General features: G+C 41.0%; 1 protein-coding gene across 1 annotated transcript in view; it reads right to left on the minus strand.

The window, feature by feature from the left end:
* Nucleotides 1-20738, minus strand: part of cfap61 (cilia and flagella associated protein 61) — a gene marked incomplete at both ends in the record, with an annotated part of 62196 nt that extends 41458 nt beyond the window's left edge. Inside the window, 14 exons of the mRNA XM_084082055.1 lie at nt 414-617; nt 1327-1404; nt 3365-3491; nt 4902-5041; nt 7506-7545; nt 10686-10789; nt 11567-11638; nt 14208-14405; nt 16475-16607; nt 17606-17741; nt 18361-18428; nt 19036-19112; nt 19453-19603; nt 20596-20738. Coding sequence (XP_083938181.1) covers nt 414-617; nt 1327-1404; nt 3365-3491; nt 4902-5041; nt 7506-7545; nt 10686-10789; nt 11567-11638; nt 14208-14405; nt 16475-16607; nt 17606-17741; nt 18361-18428; nt 19036-19112; nt 19453-19603; nt 20596-20738 — 1671 coding nt within the window. The remainder of the gene's footprint in view (nt 1-413; nt 618-1326; nt 1405-3364; nt 3492-4901; nt 5042-7505; nt 7546-10685; nt 10790-11566; nt 11639-14207; nt 14406-16474; nt 16608-17605; nt 17742-18360; nt 18429-19035; nt 19113-19452; nt 19604-20595) is intronic.
* Nucleotides 20739-21164: the final 426 nt, after the last annotated feature.

Genomic DNA, 21164 nt, shown 5'->3' on the forward strand with positions numbered 1-21164 from the left:
GTTTTGGTGCTCGGTTTCCACCCGACAGAGACGATATCAAAGTGCCCTCGGGCAAGACAATGAACACCTGCCTGCATTCGTACAAGGGCTGGACAAATTAACTGAAAATACGTAAAAACTGACATTTAGAACCTCTAACCCACTTAATCTCGCTCATGTAGGTCAACACATTTAGGGCGAGAACCCCTATTTGTGACTATACCTTTCAAGACGGGGACCCTCTTTTTTTCTTTTTTTTTAAAAACATTTTTGAATAAATATTTGAAGTTTTTCAGAAAACTTAGGTCAGGATTTAGAAGGCGTTTTTAGAATCGGCCTCAGGTCTAAATGGGTTAATCGAATGACCGAAGAAACGGGGTATTTCTTCATGCACATTCAAGTCATTCTAAAACGGGCAGGGGTTTGTGGCCCACCTGTCTGTGGCGAGGCGGGTAGACGCGGTAGTAGAGGCAGGTTTTGCGCGCCAGCCTCAGGGCCTCTTTCAGGAAGTGCTTGGCGTGGCGCTGGAAGACGGGAAGGAGGACGAAGTGCCACATGCGCGCGTGGTCCTCGTGGCGGTGCTGGCTGAAGTAGATGAAGTTCTCCACGTTGTAGTGGGAGCGAATGTACTCCACGTCCTGAGGGAGGAGGATACGATAACACAGGTGTTACCAATGATACTAATGACTAATACTAATATCTAATACTAATATCGTGCATGTTGGCTCACTAGAAACACTCCATTTTGGTGCCCAAATGCCCCCTTATGGTGGGTGTGTAACACTGAGAGTGTACAAATGGAACCAAATGGACCCTTACGGGCCCATTTGGTTCCATTTGTACACTCTCAGAGGCATGGGGGTCCTTGAAAATAAGACAACCACTATGCCACACTAAATGGAACAGAGCCTTAATTAGTATCATTGGTAACACCGGTGGGATGGAACGTTTGTCCCGTTAACGCCCATTCAAACCGGCGGGAACTCGTGTCATTTTAAGATTTCTTTGGCTATTCCAAAAATAGCAGATCTACAAGCTCATGGCGCGGCACCGAGTGCCGTGCCATGAGCTTGTAGATCTGATATTTTAGAAAAATCGTGAAATAATGCCTGCAAATCTTTGAATATATAAAAATTTTTTAAGCGAACATTTGTAAAACATTTTGTTCCAGAGAGCCCCAGAAGCAAAGATTTGAGTTACACATGTTCACTTTCAAAATATATATATATTCAATGTTCAAATGTTCAAGACTTTAAAAAAAAATAGTAGATCTACAAGCTCTATTTTTGTATAGCCAAAATAATAATGAATAATAATGAATTAATAAATATTTGGTCCGCACTTTACCTCTTCATTTCGGATGATTAAAACCCCCAAAATCTGGCTCTGCACTTCAGCAATAAAAGCTTGCACCGGAGTCCCATCCTGTGAAACAAGGAAACCAAAAAAGGAGAGAAGATTAAGATTATAATAGATGTGGTGGACAAAGTACACTACAGTTCTTGCGTTATGTATATGTAAGTATAGCACCCAAGTAAATGTACTCCAATAAGGTTACTGTCCACCACTGATTAGATGTGCCTAATTGATGGCATGGTGGTTAGGACTCTTCCACCATGTCCACTTAAACCCCAGCATCCGTATTGTGGGGAAAGCTTTCCCCACAATAACAGAAAAGACACTATTAGAAAGCCCTGAGGGACTCCGCTCAACCATATGCTAAGTGGTTATTTACCCCTTCTGACTCAGGCCTGAGTCCTCGCATGCCTTTCATTCAACCTTTCTTTTTCAATCTCACTCTCATTCAAATAAAAATGATGGCGGTTTATTTTATCATTATCAATTTTACACAAGCATTATAGATGACTGGGACATGATGACAGCCTCAAACACGGCGTTCAGGTCCAAAGCCGTGGATGGATACACAAGGAAACGGTTCCATTCTCGTTGGGGAGACGTAATTATGTGTCTTGGAACGGGCCGCATGGCGACAGCTGGGACGTCTGTCAGAATGAGAAAATCTGTTGAATCTGAATTTGCGCCGATCTGTTTGGTTTGGCAACGCGACACCCTGTGATGATGTCCCCCTCCACCCCCCCCCCCCCCCCCTTCTCCCTCTCCCCCCCCCGCTAATCCAAAACAATCATGGAAATAATAGCTTAAATTAATTCATTGATAATAACACAAACCGCCGTGTGATGTTAAGAATTAAAGAGGTGTCGAGTTGTTTTGTCTTTGTGAAAATAAGCAACCGATTCTCTGTCTGGTTACAATGAAAAGCAGCCTTTTAGTGATTGGTTTCAGTGAGAATAAAAAGAATAAAACATATGAAAAAAGATAATATATGATATTTATGTTCACATTTCTTTCAGCAGGGTGGGAAAAAGGTCAAGCTAGGGTGATCAACCACTTTGGGAGGAGGGGGGGGGAGGGGTTACATGAGGCATTGGGGCGGGGCTAACCGTGTAACCAAAAGGACCTGTAAAGGTCCATTTGGTTACATTTGTACACGTTCAGAGTTAAATGGAAGGATTTTTAACAGTGTAGAACCGTGGTTCTCAAAGTGGGGTCCGGGGACCCCTATAGGGGTCCTTGGGGCGGTTCCAGGGGGTCCCCAGCGAAGGTAGTTTATAGCAGCACGATTATTTTAACCACTTGATCCCTTTTGTATGTTGGTTATTCACAAATAGCAGATCTACAAGCTCACACATCTGCTATTTTTTAATTAAAAATAATCTTGAAAGTATTGGAACATTTTTGAATAATTCTAACACAAATCTTCTCTTCTGGGGGTCCCTGGCACAAAACCTTTTCAGATGGGGGTCCGCGCAGCCAACTACTGGAGTAGAAGAGACAGTGTGTGTGTGTGCGTGTGTGTGTGTGTGTGTGTGTGTGTGTGTGTGTGTGTGTGTGTGTGTGTGTGTGTTTGTATTACTATACTTGCGAGGAAGTATAGTAGAATTTGAAGAAATATACATTGTGAGGACCGTTTTCCTGGTCCTCACAAGACAAATGGTTGTTTTATAGTTAAAAAAAACATTTTTAGAGATACGTTTACAATTAGAAAAACATTCAGGTTAGGATTAAACATTTAGAGGTTAGCTTTAGGGATTGGATTTAGAGTTAAACATGATTTTATACTTAGTTGTGCGCCAGTGTCATGCACCGAAAAACAGCCGATCTATAAGCCCACAACGCGTCGCAGCGCGACGCGTTGTGGGCTTGTAGATCTGCTGTTTTTCGGCTTTAGCCTTACAGTTAAAAATATATATATATCTTTTAAATGGCATTCATAAAATTGCTGTCCTAAAGTGTTGATGTCCTCACAAGTATAGTAATACAAACGTGTGTTTGTGTGTGTGTGTGCGTGTCATGGTGGACTGACCGGGTCTCTCCTGGCGTGACAGAACACATCCAGGTCCTCCAGCAGAGACTCATGCACACTGAGCCGCTCCACCATGGCACAGACAGCAGGCCTGTCTGCGCTCAACGCTGGCCTCACCTCCACACACCTGCAGACAGGGGGCGCAGCAACAACAACAACATAAACACAGCAGCGCTACAGGGTTTGTGTCTTTTTAAACGTAAGTGGGAAGCAGTGGTGGGAAAAGTACTCAATTGTTTTATTTAAGTAAAAGTATCAATACTGCAATTCAGAAGTACTCCGTTACAAGTAAAAGTCCGGAATTCAAAATGTACTTGAGTAAAAGTACAAAAGTATTGGTATCAAAATGTACTTAAAGTACCAAAAGTAAAAGTACTAAAATATTTGAAAATAGCAGATCTACAAGCTCAAGCTCTGTAGATCGGCTACTTTCAAATAGCCTAGGTATACAACAGGGCTGAAGTGGTTAATGTATGTTTCATAATATAATAATTTATATCTGAAAAGTAACAAGTAACTAAAGTTTTCAAATAATTGTAGTGGAGTAAAAGTACAATATTTGTCTCTGAAATGTAGTGGAGTAGAAGTAAAAGTATTGGAAATTGGATATACTCAAGTAAAGTACAAATACCTCAAAATGTTACTTAAGTACAGTACTTAAGTAAATGTACTTAGTTACTTTCCACCACTGGTGGGAAGATACCCTGAGCGTACTTAAAGCGGCACTATGTAACTTCATTTTTAATGAATAAAATGTGATTTTGTCCAATCTGTATGGTAGAGTATGTTAATACGATATATAACTTAATTGGGGTGGTTGTATTTAGTCTCCCTGCTCTTCTATTGAGACATTTAGATCGTGTCAAAGGTCACGTCTCACCCAGACACAGGACCTGACGAAAAGAAAGACTCAATTTATCCCCTGAGCAAGCAGGCAGGCTCCATTAGCTCAATGGTAAACATTTCAGCACTTGTCCGGGGTAGAAGAGGAATGCTACGTAGTGCGGCTTTAAGTTAAAGTAAGAGTCCTGAGTTCCCGCTGGGATTGTGTGTGTGTGTGTGTGTGTGTGTGTGTGTGTGTGTGTGTGTGTGTGTGTGTGTGTGTGTGTGTGTGTGTGTGTGTGTATAATGGTACTGTATGTCCTTATGAGACAACACTAGGTCCAAAAATAATAATAATAATAATAATAATAATAAAACAAAAACGGAATCAAATTATACCCATTTAGTGCATTTTTTTCTTTTCTTTCTCTAAACAAAATGTCACAGAACGGACTCATCTACTTTCTGTGTGTGTGTGTGTGTGTGTGGGGGGGGGGGGGGGGGGGGGGGCTACATGCAATCTATCTTGCCATAATGATGAAGTACAGTATACGATAATTAATTCCTAACAAACAGCTTGACTTTGAACTTGAGTTCAGATCAATTGTCAAATTAAAGAGAGCTTAGGATACTGAGGATGATTGTTTTTCATTGTAGATATGCATTGTGGTGTGTGTGTGGTGGAGGAGGAGGTGGAGGAGGAGGGCGCTCTCACTTCAGCAGCGCAGCGCGGTGGAAGACGTAGAGCTCCTGGGACAGGGTGCTGGCGGGGCGCGGCGCCACCCGCACAAAGTTCTGTATGAGGGGGAACTCGTGGGCCAGCGTCGTTAGCGTGAGCACGCAGTAGTCCCTGTCCTGAGAAGACAAGCAAGTCATTAAAGGGTCTACACCATGAATTTTAACTTTTTCTTCATTTTTGTGTGTTTTTGGTCTCCCCCACCTCTGTTCCGTTCCAAAAAATACCCGACTTCGAGCATGCAGGCTTTCATAGGCTATCTGTGTTTTTTATGTAAATTGGTCTGAAAACAGTCCGTCAGATTTGTTTCCCCTGCCTACGTCACGTCAGGGAACAATTCCTCCCATTTTTCAGTTCCAACCAAAAACAAAAAAAAAATCTTTAAATTTTTATTTTTTTTTCTTAATTTTTTTCATTTTTTTTTTTTTACTTTTTCCACACAGAACCAGGAGATAACATGCATACAAACTGGCTCAATAGCGCCCCGTGCCAAACAGGACAAAGTGGTATTGCAGGTGAAAGTGCTTTATAAGCCAGAGAGAAGTTAGTTGGAATGAGTATATCTGAGGCTTGATTTAGGCTCAAACCTTTTGAAAAACGTTTGAGGGACATAAACAATATGATATTAAATATTATCATTATTTAATATAATTTAATTTAATTCATGGTGTAGACCCTTTAATATCAACCCATTCAATCCAGGAACACATCTACAAATGTCTTCTAAATCCTAACAGTTTTCTGAAAACCCTTTGTTGCTATAATAATACCAGTGGTTCCTCAAACTTTTTCATGTCAAGGACCCCCAAAATGATATGTATTTGGTCACGGAGCCCAATCTGGAAACATGTTGTTCCAGGGACCCCCTCCCCCCAGAAGCAAAGATTTGAGTTACAAATGTTCGCTTGAAAAACAGTATATATTCAAAGATTTGCAGACATTTTCACGATTTTTCAAAAATAGCCAAAGCATGAAATAATGGCTATAGCTTAAATCTAAAATGACAGATATGGCATAATGCAAGGAAACCTTGGCAGCAGTAATAATAAAGAAATAAAGTGTAGTCTGACAGTCAGTTTATTCAAATTATTTTGAAGCGCTGTCCTACTGTAAATCAAATTAGTTGAAGCATACCGTCGCATATCGTCGCGCAGAAACCTCGACTATCTCCATATTTCAACATTTTGTGTTTTTATCCTAAGACCTGAGGCAATTCTTATTTTTTATGTTTTTTTGGGGGGGTTTATGACCTCAATTACACCCAAAAAAACTGAACTTTGAACATTCAGTGGATTTTTTCAGGCAAAGATTTATTTTTTCATTGCAGTTGAAAAGGCTTTAGAAATGTGAGAGAAAAACACCTGCAATGGCTCACTAGAGTGGAATTTTCAACTTTTTATACACGTTTGAAGGACCATGACAAAGACTTTTAATGTGTCGTAATACTGAATGTCATGAAACCTTTAAAGATATTTTAAAATGTATTTTCGTGAACAGAAATGACGACCAGATGACAGCTTCCATCCAGGGCTTTCGGGGAGCGTAGTTACAGACTCTATATACAGTAGCAATCAAAGATTTTGGAATAGGTTGGTCTGGCCGGAGAGAGACTTAAGGGAAGAGTGAATCCAGTGTGCGAAGTCTGTACTGTGTGGGTAAAAAAAAATATCTATTTTATTAATGTGTGTGAAAAACTAAATAAAATAAGATACAGATTCAACAAACACAGACAATTCGCTTGGAATTGCATTATCTTCGGAATTGCTTTTAACAAACCACCAGTCTGAGAGTGAAGCATGATATAACTCACAATGTAAATGTATGTATATGTCATTTAATGTGGCATACTGTACATGCAGAGGGGAGGATCGGTCTGGAGAACAAAGGAGGGGCCGGTCAGGGGACAGGAATGTGTTCATATGTACGTGTAATAGGCTCTATGCACAGCAGCCATATTATCCCTTCCTTCACAGGTGTTACTAATGATATTAATGAAGGCTCTGTTCCATTTAGTCTAGCACAGTGGTTTCCACGACCCCCATAACTCTGAGAGTGTACAAATGGAACCAAATGGACCCGTAACCCGTAAGGGGCCATTTGGAAGCCCATGAGGGTCCCTGGACCCCAACTTTAGACACACTGGTCTAGCAGAGTGTTTCCAGTGAGTCAACATGCACAATATCAGCACCCTGACTCTGTTTGACCAGAATGGAACAGAGCCTTCATTAGTATCATTGGCAACACCTGTGAATGTCTTCACAATATGGCTGCTGTGAATAGAGCCTATTATTAACCCCACAAGTCTGCACTTGTCTCAGGGAACCATTTAACTATCTTGAATTTGCCCCCCCACCCCCAGCACTCATGCTGCCGTGAGGCTTTTGTTTTGCCCATGACCCCTCGAATGGACCCATAGGGGCCCAAATGGACCCTAGGGCCTAGACCATTGGTTCTCAAAGTGGGGTCCGGGGACACCTAGGGGGTCCTTGGAGGGGTACCAGCGGGTCCCCAGCAAAATGTGTCATGAGTCAAATGAGCACACATGATTTCTTACAGTGACTGTGTACACAATGCGATACTTACGGGGAAAAGTGTGAATATGTGCGGGAGGAAGTCCACCGATCTGGAAGAGACAAATGGGGGAAAACGGAGGAGGATAATGAGGATCATTTACCTTCGGAGTCGTGCACCAAAAAAAAACAAAAAACAGCCGATCTACAAGCTAACAAACCTTCCCGTCGGCCTCTCGTCGTTTAGCTTTTAGATCGGCTTTTTTTTCTCCGCCGCGCCACACCGCCGTGCGATGGCGCGTAAAAAAAAAACCCCAAAGGCTTAACCCATTAAGACCGGGAACGCATCTGCATCATTTTTAGATTTTTTTTTATTTTTTATCTTTGAATATATATGTTTTAAACTAAGCGAACGTTTTTAACAAAAATATTTTGAGATGGGGGTCCGCAGCCAAATACATATAATTTTGGGGGTCCTTGACATGAAAAAAGTTTGAGAACCACTGATTATAGCAACACAATGTTTTTCAAAAAACTGAAGACATTTTGTAGAATCCCCAGAAGCAAAGATTTGAGTTAAACATTTTCGCTTGTGCACACCTTTTCACAAGTTTTTCAAAAAAATAGCCAAAGAAATCTAAAAATGACACAGATGCATACCCGGTCGTTATGGGTTAAGTGAAAACATGCGTGCGTGCCAGTGTGGGCAGAGAGAGAGGCAGGAGTCCAACATGGGAGAGATCAGAGCCAACCTGCCCTCCTCTCTCGGCAAAACGCTGTCCAACTCCTCGGGCTTCGACTCGCTGTCACTTTAAGCACCGCGCTCATTAATTATATGCTCATTCTCGGCGGGGAGCGTCTGAATTCCATATTCTCTAACAGCTGGGGAGTAGGGGGGACTGTGAGAGGAGCCCGGAGGGGGGCGGGGGGCCAAATAACAGTCACTATTCTTTCTCCTTTTTTTTTTCGGGGGGGGGGGGGGGGTGACATACGACAGGAGGAAACACTGGATGGCTGCCACCACCACCGCTGGCACTGACTGTACAAGGATGTCCCCGAAATTAGGGAAAAAAGTGAAAAGCAACTGTGTTATTATAGCGGCGTTGTAACACAGACTGTAACGCACTTTTTGGTAATTTGACTTCACTTGACTGTGCAATTAACAACTCCGGAAAATGGCTGCCAACAGCGCTCTACGTAGACGTGTCCAAAAATGCACAAAAGAAAGTCAGTCGCCCACTTTCAACCTGGTGTCCCCTATTCTGGGCATGTCTTTGGCCTAACTCATTAAAAGGGAACATTTTCTGATCTACAAGCTCACAATACCTTGCATCACTATGTGTTGCGTGAGCTTGTAGATCAGCCATTTTCAAACAGTTCCTAACAGTTTTCTGAAAACCCTATGTTGCTGTGATAATATCAGTGGTTCTCGAACTTTTTCATGTCCCCCATCTCAAAATATTTTGTTCCAGGGACCCCCCCAGAAGCAAAGATTTGAGTTACAAATATGTGCACACATTTTCATGGTTTTTCAAAAATAGCAGATCTACAAGCTCATAGCGTGGCACTCGGTGCCGCCTGACATTACCTGACATTTCAAATCTATGAAATGGAAGGGATTCAGCATAACCTACTTTCCTTTTAAAACAGAGGCAGAATTTGTTTTTGCATGTTGGTGCCATCTGTCGTTCTAGAATAGCAGGTAATGGTATATGGCCTTTTTTCAAATGGTGAATCTCTCATTTTGGAACACACATCTCTTCAAAGACACTACACATGCAAATCAGCTATAAGTGATGCAAATTCGCCACAAAGGAATTAATTATACACCGCAAATTTAAATAGCGAGCCACTTTACTATGAATGGATGCTTCCAAGTGTGAAAATGCACTGGTTTATCTGTTTTGTCCCCCCAACCTTTCTTTTTACTAACTCCAACTCATTTTGTGATATAACCTTAACCACTATCCCTCTATACTTAGTATAACAGGCCAGGGGTTGCACTGTACTTGGTGCGCTCTTTCTCCCTCCATCTAAAACAGGGGTGGGCAAACAATGATATTGTAGAGGGCCACTATATATCCACACTCACTCCAGAGGGCCGCATTGCATATACTGTCGGACACACAGACTCTCGTATTTTAACTATTTTTTTTGTAAATTAATGCCATACTTCCCCATTCTATGTCACACAAAAGTAGCGAAAATAGCCGATCTACAAGCTCAAAACGCGTTGCGGTGCGACACGTTTTGAGCTTGTAGATCTGCTATTTTTAAATTGGAATCCTGATATTTTTTTGCCATTTATTTAATTGGAATCCTGAAAAGTAAAAATTGTATTTAATTTCAAATGCATTTAGTTATACTTATGTTAACTTTATGAACTTAAATACAAATACATTGGACATAAAAAAGACGATATAATTGTAATACTAGTCATTAAGCTACTAATATAGACTGAAGTAATTAAAGTGGGTCATGTTTGCATGTTTGGAATTGTAACAGCTGAAATCAATAATATATCAGTAATCCGATATCAACCTGCGGGCCGCATTAAGTGAAGGTGGGGGCCGCATGTGGCCCCGGGCCACCAGTTGCCCATGTATGATCTAAAATGTATATTAAAGTTGTAAACCACTTTTGCAAGATTAAAAAAAAAATGCTATTGTCAAGACATTTTAGAGAAATGACATGCCCGGCTATAGGGAGGCCAGCCAGGGTTAACAGGGTTAATCATGTACAACTAACTTCCCCCAAAGACTAGATGTACCTTTTAACCACTTAAAAGCCCATATGGTTGAACCGAAATCCCTCAGGGCTCTATGCTAGTGTATTTTCTGTTTTCTGTTATTGTGGGGAAGGCTTCTGCTGAAAATAGCCGATCAACAAGCTCACAGCGCGTCGCTGTTGTGAGCTTGTCGATCTGCTATTTTCTGCTCGAGTTTAACTGGTTAAAGGGATAGTTCACGCCGATAATCACTTTTTTCTATCGATTCTTTCGATCATGGAGACTTGAATTCTTGGATATTTTTTTGTTATTGTCACATTCCTAAGCCAACAATTTGATGACCAGCGGACCGGTATAGGCATCGGTTCCGGTAGGAGATACAAAGGAGCCTCTTTGTGTCTCCCACCGGAACCACTGCCTACCGGTCATCAAATTATTGGCCTAGGAATGCAACAGAATCAAAAAGAACTATCCCTTTAATCTCATTTCTTTCATGCATGTTATGTGACCTCGTGGTGACCTTACCGCATTTCGTAGTTCTTGTCGATGACAAACAGGCGAACGCAGAAGGCGTCGGGTTGGTTTTTTGGGCTGCCGCTCCATCCACTGGCACCATGCGTGTTCTCTCGCTGAAACGAGGGCAGTGTTATTAATTACTGCACTGAAGCCAACTGAAAGATGAAGCTCGGTGCTTCCCTGCAAAGACCAGACCGCCAACTGCTTTTTTTCTGTGTGTCTGAAATGTCAAGGTCATCTGAGATGAACTCCCCAAATCATTTCTCTCTATAAACTAACTCAACCGCTCGTGCACGTCTTGCTGCTGATCTTTAGGGCTTTGTACGACACAGCGGGAGATGTGGAGAGAGCATTGGTTCTCAAAGTGGGGGCCCCGGCGGGGGTCCTTGGGGGGTAGGGGGAGGGGGGTGTTCCTGGGGGTCCCCCAGAAGAAGTAGTTAACCCATTAAGACCGGAGGCGATTCTTAAAAAAGTTTTTTGAAAAAGAAAAAAAAAAACGGAAAAAAATGTTTTCAAGATTTTTCAAAAAGTAGCAGATCTACAAGCTCATAGCGCGGAGCTTGTATATCTGCTATTTTTGAATAGCCAAAGAAATCTAAAGTGACACAGATGCGTTCCGGGTCTTAATGGGTTTTAATGTGGATTCACATTGATTTTATCCACTTTATCCATTTATATGTTGGCTATGTTTGAATGTTTGAAAAATACCGAAAATGTTTGGGAACTTTTCAATAATGACGAAACGAAACATAAATCTTGTCTTCTGGGGTCCCTGGCACAAAACATTTTCAGATGGGGGTCCGCGGACACATTCATATCAATTCAGTGGTCCTTGACGTGAAAAAGTTTGAGAATCACTGATTCTGTAGAGAAAACCGAGGATGTTTTACCTCAGCTGTCTCACTTGGTGGTGAGACATGGACCTCGTCTTGCTCTGAGGAGTTTTCAACTTGTTCTGCCTCCTGATGCAATAAAAAGAAAAAACATAGCAGTTGAAGACTTAGTTGACCCATTCAATCCGGGAAACGCATCTCTCATTCTAGATTTATTTGGCTATTCAAAACAAAAATGTAAATCATGAAAATGTGTGCAAATATTTGATTTTTTTTTTTTTTTAAGTAGACATCTGTAACTCAAATCTTTGCATGGGCGTCCCTGGAACTAAATATTTTACAAATGTTCGCTTTAAAATATATATATATTCCAAGATTGCAAAGAAAATGCTTTTTTTTTGCAGATCTACAAGCTCATAGCACGGCACTCGGTGCCACGCTATGAGCTTGTATATCTGCTATTTTTGAATAGCCAAAGAAATCTTAAAATGACACAAATTATGCTTTCCCGGTCTTAAAGGGTTAAAAAGAAAAGGAAAAAAAATCACCTTGTAAGTTTATTCTGTCTTGTCTTTTCATAAGGAACAAATGCCTGATTTTAACAAATATGACTGGCAATTGCATATCACAAAATAAATGTCACGTCGCACTATGCAGGTTGTCTGTGATTTCCTGCTTCTGATTGGTCACTTTGAGGAGCCTGCTCAGATGCATCCCCTCGCATCAAGGATTCTTCAGTTAGTTCTTCCTCTTTATCTGATAGCTTATAACAAAATAAAATCAATAGTTAATTGAGGACTTGATTTCCAAAACTATTTTAGAAAAATTATTACTTGAAAATCATAGGTCAATAATGTAATATTATTATTAATAATAATAATAATAATAATAATAATAATAATAATAATAATAATAATATTGTTGCTGTAGGACAGAAACCTTTTATCTCCATATTCTAACTTTCTGTGTTTAAAAAAAAATACACCCTATACTGGCCTACTTGATCATACTACAGTGTCATACAAAAGCATCAGAAATAGCATATCCGCAAGCTCGAAGCACGTTTTTAGCTTGTAGATCTGCTACTTTTGCTATTTTTGCATTTGAATCCTGAAAAGTAACAGTTCTGGACATACAGTGTGAGGTTTCCACCAACAGAGAAGCCCGTCTCCTTCTTGTCCTGCACTGATGAGTTTTCTTACTTTGTGTATGCTGGCGACCCCAGGTGGCAGTAAGAGGTAACTGTGTGTGCTGATCACACCACTGGTAGAACCAGACGCCCAGAAGCTCATTGAGGTGAATGGACAGCATTCAGTGGCTGATCGTTTATGTTCATGTCTTTACATGATTTAGATTGATAAAAACACATATTTACATACAAATCTAGCATTTGGAGACTAGGTATCACTTTTGACAAATAATGAACAGTGCATGCAAAAGGACTTCAATTGGCTCTTTTCACAGCAGCCATATTATCACTTCCTACACAGGTGTTACCAATGATACTAATGAAGACTCTGTTCCATTTGTAGCACAGTGGTTTCTACGACCCCCATAACTCTGAGAGTGTACAAATGGAACCAAATGGACCCTTACGGGTCCATTTGGTTCCATTTGTACACTCTCAGAGTTACACACCTGTAAGGGGCCATTTGGAAGCCCATGAGGATCCCTGGACCCCAACTGTAGACCCACTGGTGTAACAGAGTGTTTCCAGTGACCCTGACTGTTTGACCAGAATGGAACAGAGCCTTCATTAGTATCATTGGTAACACCTGTGAATGTCTTCATAATATGGCTGCTGTGAACAGAGCCTATTGTAGTCCTTCGTAAATCACATTTACGTTTCACAGTCATATTAGGTGACAGTTATGTCTAAGATATGCTTATATTACTGCAGTGGTAGAAAGCAACTAAGTACATTCACTTAAGTACTGTACTTAAGTCCAATTTTGAGGTAATTGTACTTTACTTGAGTATTTCCAATTTCCAATACTTTTACTTCTACTCCACTACTGTACATCTCAAGAGGCAAATATTGTTTGCCTCTGAGATGTTTTTTTTTTCACTCCACTCCTCTTCTCCCCCCCCCCCCTCTTCTTCTTTCTATGGAAATTAACGTTGCAATGGTAATGATGTACAAAAACAAATTTCACCCACTTTTTTACCTTGTAAACCTGTGATGTGACAATAACCCTGATTCTGATTTTATACATAGGGCATACTTTTGTACTTTTACTCAAGTCAATTCTGAATTCTGGACTTTCACTTAACAGAGTATTTCTATATTGCAGTATTGGTACTTTTACTTAAAAGGTAGGGTAAGTGATTTACTTTGGCTTCATATTCTGATTCTGATACTCATTGCTATAGAGTGTTTGTTCAGTAAAAGGAGTCTCCATGTCTCTCCAGCTCTTTATTAAACAGAAAATGCATTTTCAGTGCTCTCTCCTGATTGGCTTAAAGTTTGTCACCTGAAAATGTACTATATTCTGTTTACTAAAGAGCTGGAGAGACCCCTGTGACCGAACAAACGCTCTGTAGCAATGATTACTATCAGAATATAGTACTTTAACCTTTTCAACAAAAGAAAAAAAGAAAAAAAACCAAAAAATATCACTTACCCTACCTTTTAAGTAAAGAATTTGAGTACTTTTTCCACCACTGTCGTTAGTTGTGGTAAATGTTCTTTTTAGACCTTCTCTGCTGGGTCCCGTGGAGGAGCAGAGACGTGGGTATCTGTGCAGATGCCACCATCAGACCGCTCGGCCTGAGGAGCGTGTTGTGGCTGCTGCTTGTACAGGCCGTCAAACATGCCGAGTTCAAAGCTCTCGTTCAGCAGCTCCAGGTCAACGTCACCGCTGACACTGATGAAGCCAACAGCAATCCCACCGCTCTGTGAAGACAGCGTTTATTTACACAAACATACAGTGGTGTAAAGTAACTAAGTACATTTACTCAAGTACTGTACTTAAGTACACTTTTGAGGTACTTTTACTTTACTGGAGTATTTCCAATTGTCTATACTTTTACTTCTACTCCACTACATCTCAGAGGCAAATATTGTACTTTTACTCCACTACAATTATTTGAAAAGCGAGTGCCGCGCTGTGAACTTGTACAAATTCTCACGATTAAAAAAAATAAAATAGCAGATCTACAAGTCTGAACATTTTTTAACTCAAATCTTTGCTTCTGGGGGGGTCCCTGGAACAACATATATTGAGATGGGGGTCCGCGGCCAAATACATATCATTTTGGGGGTCCTTGACATGGAAAAAGATTGAGAACCACTGATATAGAAACATATTTCTTTTCAGATAACGTTTTTTTGTTGTTTAGAGGACATTTTTAGAATGGGCTACAGGTCTTAATGGGTTAAAAAGTATGTTTCTTTGGCTAATAGGTCAAATAATCAAGCTCAGATCAAACTTTACTCAGGAAACACAAGACAAATCTAACGCACCCGGCCTACACTAGGTAAAACATATATATATACAAATTATTACTGGTATTATTCTTCAGAGAAAGTGGACTAAACCAATAACAAGGCCCTCTGGGGGTAAATGTTGTCGCGCCGTTTGTTTTCCTGAGCGGTGGACATCATTTCAGTACAAAAAGGCTTCAAAACGCCACAGATGTCTGGACACAATATGTTCAGTGAGAGCATGTCTTGGCCCACGCAGCAGCTCCCATCTACCATATGCTGCACATGAACACATGTCGGCTTCACTTGCAGTAAGGGGGGGGGGTTGTCTGTCATCTCTCAGGTCCTGAGGGAATGTGCCACAGCGGGAGCATTTCTGACAGCCAGGCGAAAGCATCTGCAAGTGCCACTATTAACGTTTTTTTGGGGGGGGATTTTTTTTTCACATTGCACCTAGAAATGACCATGACTGGAAAAAATGAGGGAATTTTATCACTAAGAACGGAATCGAATTAATTGATATAACAGTGCTTGCCATGGTGGACCGACCGCCCTAACACAATGGCCCCATGAAAATATCATTTGTAAATGATACAAAATGTCTAGAAATAATCATGTATACTTGGATTCTGTAAAGGAGGAATTAACCACATTAACCACTTGTAACCAGTTTTTATCTTGTCTATATTTTTCGGTTTTTATCTATTCAATTTGTATTTCATGACATCCAGTATTATTATTTTCATTATTATTATCTGTTGTTATATTGTTGTATTTATAGCACATGCAGTCTTTGTCCCACCTGTCTGTCCCACCTAATATTTTGCCGTTTGTACCCGTGTCTCGAGTAAGTGACAAATAAACCACTCTTCATTCTCTTGACTCTAACCCTGGCAGCCCTATTTTGGGGATATCTTCTCTAATTCTCACCCCAGTTTCACAATGCATTAGGCCAGAGGTCTTCAACAGGGGGTCCGGGACCCCTAGGGGGTCCTCAGATTTACTACAGGGGGTCCGCCAAATCTTTGTGTGATTTTTACATTAACCACTTCAACCAAGCATCCCCATTCTGAGGAGAACTTTAGCCAAAAATAGCAGATCTACAAGCACACAACGCCTCGCGCTGCAAGGCGTTGTGCGCTTGTAGATCTGCTATTTTCGGCAAAGTGGTTCGGTATGGGGGTTAAAAGAGTGAAAGTACAGAAAGTACAGAGTGAAAGGTCAGGTTTACTAAGAGCATGGTTAAATGTCTGGAAATACACATTAACATGAATCCAACATGATAGTGCTGTGAAACAAGTCTATGAAGCTGCCTATGAAATCTACGAAAATACAAAATATGTTATACAATATATAATGGGGGTCCCTGCTTTCTCTCTCTCTCTCAGCCAAGGGGTCCTTGGCCTGAAAACGTTGAAGACTAGTCTCTGGGACTAGTCTCTGGGATCAATCTGCATTGTGTTAATTTAAACACTGACAAATGTAACAAAACACACCTGCAAGGGTCCACGTTTAATAACCAGTGCTTTGAAACCGACCTCACAAACGGCCGCTTGGTTGACGTGGTCCTGGCTCTCGATGAGCTCAGCCAGGTAGAAGGGACCCCAGGACGCTGAGAGCTCCTTGCTCTGCTCTGTGAATATGTGTGTGAGGTCGTCGTGGTCTTCCACCCTGCAAAATGAAACGATACGCCATGAACGCCGTGTGAAGTTGAAGCAGATCCCACAATTGCGCTTTTCGCAAGACGCACAGTTGTTTGTCCATCAATGAGAGTGTACAAATGCAACCAAATGGACCCGTAAAAGGTACATTTTTACTCTCTCAGAGTTGTATTGTTTTTTTTTTATATTTTCGGGGCCTTCTACATTTATTTAGAAAGTACAGTGGAGACTGACAGGAAACAAGGAGAGAGCCGGGGAGTGACACACAGCAAAGGTCTGCCTGGCTCGGGAAACAAACCGGGGACTCGCTGTCCGACAGTGTTGATTTCGTCGACTAAAACTTTGACGAAAAATGCTCGTCGACTACCTTTTTTCACTGACGAAAACTAAATAGGAACTAAATGAAAACTAGGCTACGATGACTAAAACTAAGACTAAATATTTTGTCAATTTCGTCAACAAATAAAAACTAGACAAAACAGTTAGTGAGGGAACTAGTGGAGAAGAGATCCAGCAGAACTAAAAGACAAGTCATTTTATGTTTGGTTGCGCTCGGGCGTTGTGCTCTGAAAACAGCCGATCTACAAGCTCACAACGCGTCGCAGCGCGACGCGTGGTGAGCTTGTAGATCTGCCATTTCCAGCATGCAACCAAGTGTAAAATCAGCCATTACGACGCCATCAAGACACCGCCAACATACATTTTAGTCGACTAAATCAACTGTATATTTAGTCGACTAAATCTAGACAAAAACTAAAACCTTCCAGATGACTAAAATATGACTAAAACTAAATGGAATTGTATTCAAAAGACTATGACTAAAACTAAATCAAAATTTGCTGTCAAAATCAACCCTGCTGTCCGATGTCCGAGTGGTAAAACATTGGCACTTGCACAAAAACTGATCTCACCCACTGTTTTACACCTGTAAACCTGTGCTGTGACAATAAAAGTGATGCTGATTCTAAAACATTGGTGCGGACATAAAAGAGGTACGTGTGTGAGGACCTGGCTCTGCGGACATGGAGCGCGGGACAGTGAGAGTGTCTGTGGCAGACGAAGGCAAGGCACTGAGGGCCGGGGGCGGGGGCGGGGTCACAGAGACGACGCTTCATCGGCTCAAACACCTCATCCAGCGCAGGCTCTGCAAAACAACAGGCGTCAGCGCAGAGACTCACATAACTCAACAGCAACTCGATAAATGGAGTGTTTGACGGTAAGCTGTAAGAATGCTGAGTGTTCATTTAACTCTGAGAGTGTACAAATGGCATGCAACTCTGAGAGTGTACAAATGGTATCCTGGCCAGCTCAGGACACCAATTTTATCCAATCAGGAGAGAGAACCCATTTATCACCTTCAACTTTTATACTTCCAGTTTCACGTGTTAACCCATTAAGACCTGGAACGCATCTGTGTCACTTTAGATTTCTTTGGCTATTCAAAAATAGCAGATCTACAAGCTCATAGCGCGGCACTCGGTGCCGCGCTATGAGCTTGTAGATCTGCTATTTTTGAAAAGTCTTGAAAAAAAAAGTTTTTTTTTCAAGAACTGTTAGGATTTAGAAATGTTTAAAGAATCGCCTCAGGTCTTAATTTAATACAGTATCCTGCATGAGTTGCCTCTCCTTATTGGATGAAATCGGTGCAATCCCGACCTGAAAATCTTGAGTTTAGTAAAATGTCAGAGAGACAGGGAGACCCCTGTCTCTCTGACAAACACTCTGGATTTTACAGTGTACACGGAAATATTATTATTTCTCACCTAAGCGGCTGATGTTTGGGCTGACCAGACAGATGTATTGCAGCTCTGTGATGACATTGAAAACAGCCCTGTGAAGACATGAATGAAGCACGCTTATTCATATATATCGACAAGGATCAGTATTCTATGATTATCAATTCCAGCATTGCATCATATGATGACAATGAATAGCGAATCCCAGCTCAGTATGTTTTATAGAAACCAGTGGTGGAAAGTAACAACTAACAAGTACTTAATACAATTTTGAGGCATTTTTACATTACTGGAGTATTCGAATTTTCAATACTTTTACTTTTGGTCGGGAACGGGACTCGAACCCGCAATGCAATGTCATTGCTACATTAGAGCCAGCGGTTCGGGCCCAAATACTTTTACTTTTTACTCCCCTACAATTATTTGTAAAGTCTAGTTACTAGTTACTTTGTAGATTTTTATTATCATTACAAAACATACATTAACCACGTCACCCCTATATATATACTTTTTTCAAAAGATTTGTATACATTTTGAAAACTGAAGAAATGCCAATACTTTTGCACTTCTACTCAAGTAAACTTTTACTTGAAACAGAGTGTTTCTACATTGCAGAATTGATACTTTTACTTTAGTCAAAAAAAAGTAGTACTTTTTCCACCACTGATTGAAACCATGATATTCTCTATAATCTCTCCCTACCTTACGATCTCCTTTACACTTGCTGTGGCGAAGCTTGACTGAGCCACAAAAAGGTGGAGGAACAGCGTGTTCAATGTCTGTGCGGTGGAGAGAAAAGAAAAGCCGTCAGTTCAACTTCAACTCAACTGGGTGAAATTGATTGTCGTACAATCATAGTATGTTATATCAAGAGTGTCAAAAAATACAAAATTATTCAATATGTTTCAATTCAAACACAAGATTTTTCAAAAAAATGTTCAAAAATAGCAGACGTACAAGCACAAAGGGCCGCACTGTGAGCTTGTATATCTGCAATTTTTGAACAGCCAACGCTAAAATCTAAAACGACAAAGTACTGAAACGTGTAGAAAATTCCTACTACTTTTTTTTATTTTTTAGTAAAAAAAAGTTATTGAATTAAACATCAGTGATACAGACGGTGCATTTTTCAGTGCTGAAGTTCCGGTGTAGAAAAGGCTCCCACAGAGCTTGGTCCACGACGCCTCCAACTGGACAGTCAAAGAAGGCAGCGTGGGCCAGAACCTCGTTCTCTGCATTGGCCAAGGTCACTGCCAGGTTAGCTCGCTCTCTGTTTGATTTAGAGAGAGAGAGAGAGTGAGTGAGAGAGTGAGTGAGTGAGAGAGTGGGTGAGTGAGTGAGTGAGAGGGGGAGAGAGGGGGGGAGAGAGAGAGAGAGAGTATATTGTTTATTGTTTAGAGCAGTGGTTTTCAACCCTTTTCATATCAAGGTCCATTTTTTATTGGGCATTTGAGCCACGGACCACCATTTGATGAGCTTTTAGACTCTCAGACCCAAGACTTTGAATATTTCGTTATCGTTGGATACGATTTTGTCCACAATTCCATGCTGTGTTGATGTGGTGCCATAGAGGAGAGATAACAGGCCACCATTGGATCAAAATAACAATTCTTCTACATTCTCTAATTGTGTAGACTTCTTGTAAATTAAGTAAAGCAGATGTTTAACAATAATTTAACTCTTGGGAGCGTAAAATGAAACCAAATGGACCCGTAAGGGTCCATTTGGTTTCATTTTACGCTCTCAAGAGTTAAAGATCTATAAGGGTCCATTTGGTTACCAACTCTCCAAGATTTAGCTGGGGACCACCTGGAAAGTGTAAAACCCTACTCACTTTCAAAACTGCCCTAAAGATACACCTTCAGGAGGCTGCAATTCGTCTTAACCTACCCCCTCCCCTCCCCTTTTCTTTCTTCGTTTGTACATATTTTTCACTCTTCATACCAGTAACCTGTAAGCTGATTGTATGACGTTCTGTATAGTAGTGTGTATATCTGTCTGTCTCTTATATGTCATCATGATTTGTGTGCATGGGGATCTCATCTTAAACAAGCTCAGTGCTTTTATGAGTCTTCCAGTTTAGTAGACCTTGTATTGTGAATGTGTACTTCCATGTACTGTTGTTCTCATGTCTTACTAAATAAAGTACATCAATCAATCAATCACACACACACACACACACACACACACACACACACACACACACACACACACACACACACACACACACACACACACGAGTTGTGATGGTAGGCTACTCACAGAAGATGGATGACATTGACCCTCCCAAACACTGCCACAGTTGAAGGGTTGATGAGGTCATGGATCTGTTGAGCGTCACACGATTCTGTGCGTCTCACAGTCACGGTTTCAACCGTTCCACAGGCTGAAGTTATGGTGGTCATCTTCCTGTTAAGAGTTACACACACACACACAACTATATCACACACTCATTCCCCATGCAGTATAGGGTTATGTAGTGAGGGCTAAACATATTATATATTACAAATAGGCCTACAAATAGGCCTATGCAAAAATAAACAAACAATTCTAAACCAACACATTTGATTTGATGTAATATTGTTCAGCCAAGATGGACAGCCAATTTGAGTTGCAACTTGCATCATTAGTGTGCTGATGCAGTAATGCTGCAGTTTTACATCACTACGTCATTTAGCAACTTTAGCAACAAGCAACAACACATCGACCTGCCCATACCTAACCTCGCATCACCAGTCTTTCCACCTCGGAGGAAAAGCCCATACCAACTTCCACTGATAATCTGTTGACAACCAGTGTTGCCATGTTGGCTTACTATAAGCGACTTTGGG

Source organism: Gymnoscopelus microlampas, assembly GCF_963454915.1.
Source record: "Gymnoscopelus microlampas genome assembly, chromosome: 16".
Lineage (NCBI taxonomy): Eukaryota > Metazoa > Chordata > Actinopteri > Myctophiformes > Myctophidae > Gymnoscopelus > Gymnoscopelus microlampas.